The sequence below is a fragment of the Bubalus kerabau genome, chromosome 2 (genome assembly GCF_029407905.1).
Source record: "Bubalus kerabau isolate K-KA32 ecotype Philippines breed swamp buffalo chromosome 2, PCC_UOA_SB_1v2, whole genome shotgun sequence".
Classification (NCBI taxonomy): Eukaryota; Metazoa; Chordata; class Mammalia; order Artiodactyla; family Bovidae; genus Bubalus; species Bubalus kerabau.
The window spans coordinates 164,874,745-164,885,391 of NC_073625.1; the positions used below are offsets into that span (position 1 = coordinate 164,874,745).

Here is a 10,647-nt window from a genome sequence, read left to right on the forward strand (position 1 = left end):
TTTTTCTCTACTTCTCCAGGAGCAAGGCCTCCAAACTTGGTCTAGATTTAATTATCAAAGTCCTAAACTCCCAGAAGATAGTCTTTTGAACCAGAATTAAATGACAACTCACAACCAGGACCTACTGTATAGCACAGGAAACTCTATTCAGTATCTTGAAATAACATGTAATGAAAAAGAATCTGGAAAAGAATATATATGTACAACTGAATTGCTTTGCTGTATACCCAAAACTAACACGACACTGTAAATAACTATATTTCAATTAAAAAACAACAACAACATAAAAATAGACTTAAAAAAATAAATAATAGCTGACATGTCCCCTCTTTGGAGCTGCTCATGTAAGTTTCTCCTCCATCACCACTAATGATAGAAAATTGTTCTGTGATGAAAAGGATTGTTTTCCCCCGTGCCATTGTCCAGAGGACTTGTGTTTGTTACCTTCTACTCCTCGATGGCTGTGCTTTGTGCTCTGAAACTAAACAGTTGGTCAGACAAGATGCAGACTCTGCCAGAACGTAGCAGCAGCTGTTCCGGGCTCTCCGTGCATCCTATCATCTATGTGTTTAGAGAATTGCACAGACTGCCTTGTGAGGAGTCACCCAGGAATAGTTTGAACTGTTTGTTTTGTTAGTCTTCAATTTATTACTTCAGCCTTCTGCCTCCCTTCCTGCCTCCCACCCTCTCTTTCTTCATCCTTCTCTTTATTTTTTGGTGTGAGATTTATCTTGCCCTCTTTGAAACAGCTTAATGAAGTGGCTCCTTCCCATGTTTAATAATTGTTTGCTTTCATCTTTTCAACATTGGAAAGCTAGTAAACATGAAAGGCAAAGTTAAATAAGAAAAGACTCAGGAAATCGAAATCTAAGCAAGTTTGACATTAAAAAATTTTTTTTTGTTTTTAATTGGAAGATAATTGTTCTATAATGTTGTGTTGGTTTCTGGTGTACAACAGGTGAAGCAGCCATTAATATACATAATCCCCTCCTTCCTGACCTTCCCTCCCACCCCTCTAGGTCATCACAGAGCACCAGGCTGAGCTCCCCGTGCTATACAGCAACTTCCCAGTAGCTAGACATTTTTAAAAAAGTATTTATTTATTTGGCTGTGCCAGGTCTTGGTTGCAGCATGTGAGATCTAGTCCAGAGATTGAACCCAGACCTTCTGAACTGGGATGGTGGAGCTGTAGCCACTAGAGGACCAGAGAAGTCCCTAGCTTGACTTTAAAATGTAAAAAAAGATGGATTCTAGTCTTTGGCTTTTTAAAATGACATCAAGTAGATAAGTAGGGAATGTTTTGAAACCAAAATGTGGAATTAAGTCATGTCCTGTATAGAACATAGTCCTTGCAGACAGGCCACCTGAATTGGATCTTTGCTTCTCTACTTTTTAGTAGTAACTTTGGTAAGTTACGTAACCTCCGAGGGCCTCAGATTTCTCACCTGTAAAGTGGGAGTGATGTGCACACCTGGTACAGTGGTGAGGCATCATGAGGTCACAGCGCTTGGCACAAAGTCCTCTTCTCCTGAGAAGGATGAGATTAGTCCTATTAAATGTTGGGGTTCCAGGTTAGCCTGGCTTAGTGAGTGCTGATGGAGAAGGCAATGGCACCCCACTCCAGTACTCTTGCCTGGAAAATCCCATGGATGGAGGAGCCTGGTAGGCTGCAGTCCATGGGGTTGCGAAGAGTCAGACACGACTGAGCGACTTCCCTTTCACTTTTCACTTTCATGCATTGGAGAAGGAAATGGCAACCCACTCCAGTGTTCTCGCCTGGAGAATCCCAGGGACGGGGGAGCCTGGTGGGCTGCCGTCTATGAGGTCGCACAGAGTCGGACACGACTGAAGCGACTTAGCAGCAGCAACAGTAGCAGCAGTGAGTGCTGAATTTACAGTCACATCTGTGAAGTCTTTATGGGAAGTGGGCATAAGCCCCCTCAAGGGGAGACATGTAGTTAATTACACAGGAACAAGAAAAGGAAAAGCCAAGGGATGGGCAGAGCTCAGATGTGGCTGGAAAAGGTCTGGTAGACCCACTGTTCACATGCTGACCACACGCTAAATGGTGACAAGTCAGCCAAACACTCCCTTTGTAAAATACACATGGAGGCAACAGCTGGACATAGTGTTAGAGACATAGGAGGATAGAGTAGATGGAATAACAGGAGCAAAGGCTGGAGGTCATCCACTTTCCAGAATATTCTACAATAATCACACCCTTCTAAGAACTTTTTTTTTTTTGGTCTGTCTCATTTTTATTCATCCATTCATTTTTATTATTGATGCAAATGTGCATCTTCTTTTAAAGTTGAAGTATAGTTGCCATACGATATTATATGTTACAGGTGTATGATACAGTGATTCACAACTTTTAAAAGTGATACTCCATTTATAGTGATTGTGAAATATTGGCTATATTCCCCGTGTTGTACAATATGTCCTACTTTTCGAATGAAGAAAACTGTAATGACCAAAAAGATTACTATGAGGTTGCAGAGTTGCTCCAAGGAGAGATATTTTAAGATTGTTAGCCTTAATGAAGAACCTTAACTAGACTCATCATGCTTTCTGAGAAGAAAAGGTAAGAGAATTTTTTAAAACAGAGAAATTTTATTTGGTTAAAAAAAATCAATTCTTGAGTTACTGAAAACGTAAAATGGGAAATCAGTTGAGGTGGATATTTCTATCTGGATATGAAGAAAAAAGACATCCAGCACTTTAGATGAGGTAATTTTTCAGGGTGGATAATTTTTTTTTAAGCCTAATTTCCTTCTGTTACAATCTATTGGGTAGAAAAAAGTTATTTGGATTTTTTTTTTTTCTAAACTAACCTTGTTTTTCAATGTCGGTAACACAATAACCCTGAGGTCATGTTGAACTCATTTTAATTTTTCAAATGACTGCTTTTTGCAATGCAAGTCCTATATAATATTCCCAAGAGTCACTGATATTTTATAAGTTTGTAGAAAAGCCATGAAGTTTTGCTACCTCCAAAAATGTAAGTGTGATTATGTTTCCCTTGTCACTATGAAAGAAGTAATTTTTCTCCTTGGAAAATGCATATTATTAAAATGAGTTTTCTCCCATTTTGTCTAGAATAGGAAAATCTCTGTGCAGGCTTCTTAGGAAGCCTAAAGTATTTGTATGACACAGAAGTTAATTGAAAAAGTTTCTTAGAAATGATTCCATGGTGAAAGCTGGCCATAGTTATCAATGCACCTCAGACTTTGAGGTATATTTTATCCTTTCAGAAAATTGATTGGGGCTGTTGGAATGAACCAGTTGTTCTGATATTATGTAATTAATTAACCATGACTGAGTTCTCTCAGCACAGTCAACAAACATTTATGGTGCTTTTGTATTTGTGTATGTGTTTATGTGGGCTTCCCTGGTAACTCAGTCGGTAAGGAATCTGCCTGCAGTGCAGGAGACATGGATTTGATCCCTGAGTTGGGAAGATCCCCTGGAGAAGGAAATGGCAACCCACTCCAGGATCCTTGCCTGGAGAATACTGTAGACAGAGGAGCTTAGCACGCCACAGTCCATAGGGTCACAAAGAGTCAGACACGACTTAGCGACTAAATCACCAAGTGTTTAATTTATGTATGAATGAAACCCAGAGCCTCATATCATGTGTGGCAGATATGATACGGCACCTACCTCCCAATTTCAGACAAGCGAGTGTGTCTTAGGCCACACAGCTAAAAAGCTCCATCTCCTGGCACAATGATCTGTTCGTTTTCCCCTATCCTGTCATTCATGAAGGATGTATTCTTCATGTCATATCCCAGACACTGAACTTTCCTCTACAATAGCATTGTCTCAACTAGGTTCTGCAGACTTTAGTTCTGTTAGGATATAAATTCTGCCAAAATTGGATTCGAGAAGGTGATAGTGGCTTAAACAAAATAAAACAGATTTTCCTTACTACGAGACTTCGACTATATGCTCCCATGCATTGTAGCTCATATGCTTTGTGAGACTACTCGATAGTTTTGGGGTATATGAACATGTGTAGTGAAGGGGATAATCTGCAGAAGCCACTTTCTAAAATACTTTAAACACGATCCCCAGAGTTGTCAATGAAGATTTTTTTTTAATGACATAGTTAAAAGAACCTTCTCACTACTACTTTTGAACATAAAGAGGATGATATGAGCAAATTTGAGTTTACAATTAAATTGTTGGATTATAGCTCTGTGATAAGGTTTTTATGACTGTCAGGGCCTCTCTACTCAAACCAGCTCTTCGTGCCATTGTCATGGGAAGTCAGTGATGGTAGTCAGATACAGTGTCCTCATTTTCTCCTTTCCTCTGTCCCTGGACTTACCAATTCTGGACCATGTCTACCCAGAACAATTAAAGATTCACCCAGCATCTCTGTGTCTCTTAGGCGTGAGCACCACCAACTCAGTTTCAGTAACATGGTAGCTGAAATTTTGCAAGGAGATGAAATATTTGCAACCTGCAGCAATAAGATCTTCTGGTGGAATGTGAGCACAGTGGAAATGAAGATGAGAGTTATGTTGACAATTGAACTTGTTCCTCTTTTCAGGAGCCTTAAAAAAGAATTAAATATGGTTCATCTGTACTATTTTTCTAGATTTCACATATGTGTGTTAATATACGATATTTGTTTTTCTCTTTCTGACTTACTTCACTCTGCAGGAATAGGAACAGACATAGAGAACAGATGTGCAGACAAGGGAGGATGGGGAAGGTGGGATGAGTTGGAGATTGGGATTGACATATATATATGACCATGTGTAAAATAGATAGCTAGTGGGAACCTGCTGTGTAGCACAGGGAGCTCAGTTCAGTGCACTGTGATGACCTAGAAGTGTGGGATGGGGAGTAAGGGAGGTCTAGGAGGAAGTAGAAACATGTATACATGTAGCCGATTCACTTCATTGTACAGCAGAGACCAACACTTAAAGCAATTATACTACAATAAAAGAATTTAAATGGTTTCATTCTTTTCCATTACAGGAGAAAACACAGGACAGACACCCATGAATATCAACCCTCAGCAGACCCGTTTCCCTGATTTTCTTGACTGTCTTCCAGGAACAAACGTTGATCTAGGAACTTTGGAATCTGAAGATCTGATCCCCCTCTTCAATGATGTAGAGTCCGCTCTGAACAAAAGCGAGCCTTTTCTAACCTGGCTGTAATTAATACCATTGTAGCTTGGATGTAGCCGTGACCTGACATTTCCTGGGCCTCTTGGAAAAAGCGATGGAGCAGAGCAAGGCGGCAGGTGAGCTGCCTCCTGCCTCCATCACACATGCTCCCTCCTTACCTTGTGGCCAGGTTAATAATTGCCTGGATTTGATTGGCAGTCACTTAAGTTAAACAAAAATAAACATTTTATTTCTGTTTTATGCAAGCCTGCATTCCTGTGATGGGTTGTGCAGCAGAATTGATTATGCAGAATTGCTTCTTTGCTTTCCTCTCTGCTACCCCATGACCAACCTTTATGGGTGTTAGCTGAAATTTATACATCAATTGATTATAAACCATGAAAAACTGATGACCACAGGCAGTGACTTTTGACAGGTGGCTGGGTCCAGGAAATGTACACAAAACTCGACCTGATTTACAGTTTCAAAAACTGTATTGATGACATTAGTACCAAATGCTTTAAAGAATATTTAACTAGAGCTTTAAAAATCATTATACTGATAGTAAAATTCTGCTGTTTGGAATACAATGTAGTTTTCAATCCATGCAGGTTCTGATGGCTCTTATTACCTGTATTCACAAAGGCACACAGAGTCCTCTTGTAGTTTATCCTTCATCATTTTACTGCACAGCATCTAGACAACTAGTCCTTCCAACAGGAGAGCGGCAGTGGCATTAGTCACAGTTCCTACACCAAGATCTCATGAAAGAGACTAGTTTGGTACTAATTATGAACATTTATTAAACAAAAGGTTTTTAAATGACAATTTGGATTTTTAAAAAAAATTACAGCTTAGAACTTGATGTTTATTTTATGAAGTACTATCATTTGGTGACTGATGACAAAGGGCAGCCAAATGTTTTTGATAAATCAGTGGCAACTGTATTTTTGTCCTTTGAAACTGTTCTGAAAACATCAGGACCACGTAGCTTTCAACCTGATGGCATACAATGAGCTGTTGCTTTTAAAATTCTGAAGCCTTGTTGGTTTTTCTTCTTTCAAGATTTCTAAGGTTTAAAATAATCTTATCTATGAAGCTGTTTGAAGGATGAAGCAGATCTCTGACTGACGGGTCAAAAAAGCCCCCTGAGGGTGTATGGTGGAGATCCTTAGTGTTTCCGAAGTCACTAAAGTTGATTCCCAGGTGTATTATCCTAATCCTGTTTGCTACAGTTGGTATAGAAAGGCATGAAATATGTACTCAGTACCTCTTATGTAACCAAAACCATTTTTTTTGTTTTGTTTTTTATTAGCTTTTAAGGACTGAGAGAGAGCATCGGGTTCGCCTGGCATGCACTCTGCCTGCATTGCCAATGAAGTCCTCAACTGTTTAATATTTTGAACTGACATTATTTATAATCTATGAATTTAATATCTTTTTTGAGAGACATTAATAGTGCAGGTCTCTGAGAGGAACCTTTCCATTCCCAAAGGGGCTTATTTGCTGGGGATCTGAGATCCTTTTTGATCTCCCAAAAGACAGACAGGCAGAATACATCTTATCTTGTTGGAATGAAGGCAAGTGTAAAGGTCAGAGATGAAGTAGTACCGTTAGGGAATACAGTGGAAAGGCTACTAGGTGTGAGATGGAAATAGACAAGCTACAGTGCCCCAAAAGCAAGATGCGAAGGAGGTGTGAGGTGCCCCCAAAGAACAAAGCAATGATTTTCTCCTACAACTTTTGTACCAAAAGACTGTTGTAGAAGAAAAGAAGGCTTCGGTGCACTTTATGTGGGAGAAGGAGGCACAGCGCTCGTGTTGCCCTGTCCACGCTGATGTTAAGTGAGTAGGCGGATGAGAGCTTAAACCTACCGTTGCTTCCAACACAATGAAGTGACTTTTTTCCCCTGAAGGACCCATGGTTTCTCTTCCTCTGATTCCATCTCTTTCTCAAAACACTCTGAGAGATGAGGGTAGATGTTTCTATTGCTACTATATTGAAGGGAGCACTATTTCTTTTTCTCTTCTGTTAGCAATAATTGCAAAAAGCATTGTACATTCTTTCTAAGAAAAAGCAAAAAAAAAAAAAAAAAGACTCAAAAACAAGGGACCTAGTAAAACTGAGCAGTGTTACTGTATTTTTAAAAAATATTTTTATAGATTCATTTTCAGGTTATTAAACATTAAAGAAACAATTATCCCTCCTTTTTTTAAGTAGTTAAAACATTGATGATTTGTATTATCAATTTTTAGAAATAATTTCCTAGTAAGCTTGTGGCATTAGAAAATACTAGAAGAATTTTTTTTTAGTGAAATTAGTTGGAACACTTATTAATGAACATAACAATTATTTTTCCAGAATTAGATACAGATCTTGACTACATGTTTACTAATAAATGAAGCCAGATCTAATTTTTGTTGTTATTTTTAAGGCCATGTTATATGGCCTTTGTTAAAGAACACTAAAGCTAGAAATCTAAAAACAACTTTTTAAAGGTTCTTTCCTATTATTGTAAGTGTTAAAACCCCTGCAGAATTCATGATAAGGTGCTATTTATACTATATTTCTTATTATAAAATGACTGCCAAATATCATGTCTTTTTAGTCCTAAGTTAATCAGTAGATTTCAACATTTCATCCAGATTAAAAATGGAAAAATAATTTCAGAAATCTTTCTTTTAAGGTATTTTCTTTCCCTGATAAAACACATTTCCTTGAAGTAAATACATTGTCAAGACCTATTTGCAATTCTGTTAAATCTAAGTAATGGTTAGTGTTTCACCATAGAATTTAGGATGTGATATACCTTTCTTTTGCTGATTATACAATATAAGTAAAAACAGAGTGAAACAGTTAGTGTGCTGGGGGTGCTACTGACTCCAGCTTGGCAGAAAATCTCTGGAGAAGAAGGTGATCTGGAGTGAGAGAGTTTTGCTAATGACAAGTGATGTTCTCATAACAGAAAGCAACTTCCAGAAGTGCAACTTTTATGACAAACAAAAGCTGTTAAAAGGAAATTATAGATTAATTTAATTGGGAAAGTAGGTGATCAACAGAGACTGTTTCCCTAACACACTACATCATTTATGTGTTCATATTTTAACTTTTTAAAAAATTATTTCTACATTTTATAATATGATATATGTGTGTTTATTTTTAATTCAAATTGCTATGCATACAGAGAGTATGCAGAAAAATCAATCAGATCAAACTGTTTTACCTGGAGTTTGGTACTGGTTTTTACTTCTCTGATTCTGTATAAGAAAAATAAATACAATTGAATTTCCACTTGGAACCTTTATCTTGTCATAATTTGTGTGTGTTCTTTTTACTGAGGGCTTTGGGTGGTACTGGAGGAAGGCTTATGTAACCTTCCTGGCAGACAATGAAGGAAAGAAAATTTTGTAGGCAAACATTTTTTTGGCTCAAATGCCTGGTTTTCAGTATTCTAAATATCCAGAGTTCTGGTTTCTACTTTATTTGAAGTAACTCACTGAGACTTAAAAACTATATGTGTGTGTGTCCTTGCGCTAAGTCACTTCAGTTGTGTCTGACTTTTTGCAACCCCATGGACCATATCCCACCAGGCTCCTCTGTCCATGGGGTTCTCCAGGCAAGAAATACTGGAGTGGGTTGCCATTTCCTCTTCCAGGGGATCTTCTGACCCAGGAATTGAATCCGAGTCAGCCCTTCCAACAACCTTGCAGATTTGACTGAAACATCAGGACTATAGTATTTTTCTTTGTTTCTCTGTTATTAACAATATGCTGTGGCTTCTTGGGCTTCCCTGGTGGCTCAGACGGTAAAGAATGCAATGTGGGAGACCTCAGTCCCTGGGTTGGGAAGATCCCCTGGAGGAGGCCATAGCAACCCACTCCAGTATTCTTGCCTGGAGAATCCCATGGACAGAGGAGTCTGGAGGGCTACAGAACATAGGGTCGCAAAGTGTCAGACGCAACTGAGTGACTAAGCACAGCGTGACTTCTTGTCAAACCAAAAGCAGTTCATCATTCGTTCTGTGACAGTGTATTTCTTCTGTCTTGTGAGCCCCCTGGTTCTTGCTGTGGTGATGCTTTATGATGTGAGGGCACTTTTAGTAGCAGAGTGTTTTTAAGCAGAAGCGCTCAGCTCAACAACAAAAGAAGAAATCCTGGGGGAAACAACTTAGCAACAGTCCAGAGTCTAAGCCTCATGCATATTTTTAAAAACTGTATTTCATCATTACTTTTAAGTTAACAGAGGCTCTCTGTTGAAAGTGTTATAAGTACCAACATGTATAAAGTAAAAATATGAACGTTCTCTATCTTTCAAATCTCACACTTCAAAAAATATGTTTGTTAGATTTTTTTCCCCCTATAAGCTGGATTTTTTTAAACAAAAGAAGAGCAATTCTGTGTGAAGTTTTAAAGCTTTCATTTTTTCTCTGAATAATAATGATATTACCAATACATATTGAACATTTACTAAGTGACAGACACTCTACAAAACATTTGATATGAATTATCTAATTTAATCTGCACATCAACACTATTATTTCAATACTGTCCTCCTTTTGCCGATGAAGAAACGGAGGCTTAGAGAGGTAAAATAATTTTTATAAGGGTACATAGTAAGCAAGAAATATATCCAAAAGCTCAAGATCATCCTTCCATGCCAGTACATGTGTATTTTATTATATGTAACAATAAGTTTCCTTTTGCATGGGTGTCCCCTCTTGGTAGTTGGTTGTTTTCAGTTTTTGCCCTTACAAATAGTACTGGATGTAGCTGTTTGTCCTTTTGATATTTATTTATTTTGGCTGCACTGGGTCTTACTTGTGGCGCACAGGATCTTCAGTTGCAGCATTTGGGATCTGGCTCCTTGCATTGGGTGTGCAAAGTCTCAGCCACTGGACCACTAGTCCCGACAGTTTGTTCTTGTATGAGTATGTCTACAGGATAAATTCCTCAGAAAGAAATCACTATATCAAAAGATATGTGATCTTAAATCTTGGTGAAAGTGTCCTCAGTCGTGTCCAACTCTTTGCAACCCTGTGGGCTGTAGCCCACCAGGCTCCTCCATCCATGGGATTCTCCAGGCAAGATTGCCATTTCCTTCTCCAGGGGATCTTTCTGACCCAGGGATTGAACCCAGGTCTCCCACATTGCAGGCAGACGCTTTAACCTCTGACCCACCAGGGAAGCCCCTAAATCTTGGTAGATTCTGTCAAATATTTTTGAAAACAAGTCCATGCCAATTTATGCTTCCAAGAACAATGTATGCAAAGGCCTCTTTCACCATTGCCAACCCAGAGCTGGATATTGCCTAACTCTTGTTGTTTTTCTTGTTTTTCCAGTTTGAGGCTATAAACATACAGTCTCAAAAAAAGAAAGTCAAATTTTATTTGTATGAACATTAACTTTTTTTGTCCCCCCCACCCACATATACATCCCATGAAATGTTCATGAATATATGTGGAATATATGAAGTTCAAAAATAGAATGAAAAATATTTTTTCTATTTCTATCTATAGTATACA

General features: G+C 38.4%; 1 protein-coding gene across 2 annotated transcripts in view; it reads left to right on the forward strand.

The window, feature by feature from the left end:
* The window catches only part of WWTR1 (WW domain containing transcription regulator 1), a 146,359-nt gene extending 137,935 nt beyond the window's left edge, over nucleotides 1-8,424 (forward strand). For both annotated transcript variants that reach the window (XM_055569388.1, XM_055569389.1), the window contains exon 7: nucleotides 4,993-8,424. In XM_055569388.1, the coding sequence (XP_055425363.1) occupies nucleotides 4,993-5,177 (185 nt within the window). In that variant the 3' untranslated portion in view covers nucleotides 5,178-8,424. The remainder of the gene's footprint in view (nucleotides 1-4,992) is intronic.
* The last annotated feature ends 2,223 nt before the right edge of the window (nucleotides 8,425-10,647 follow it).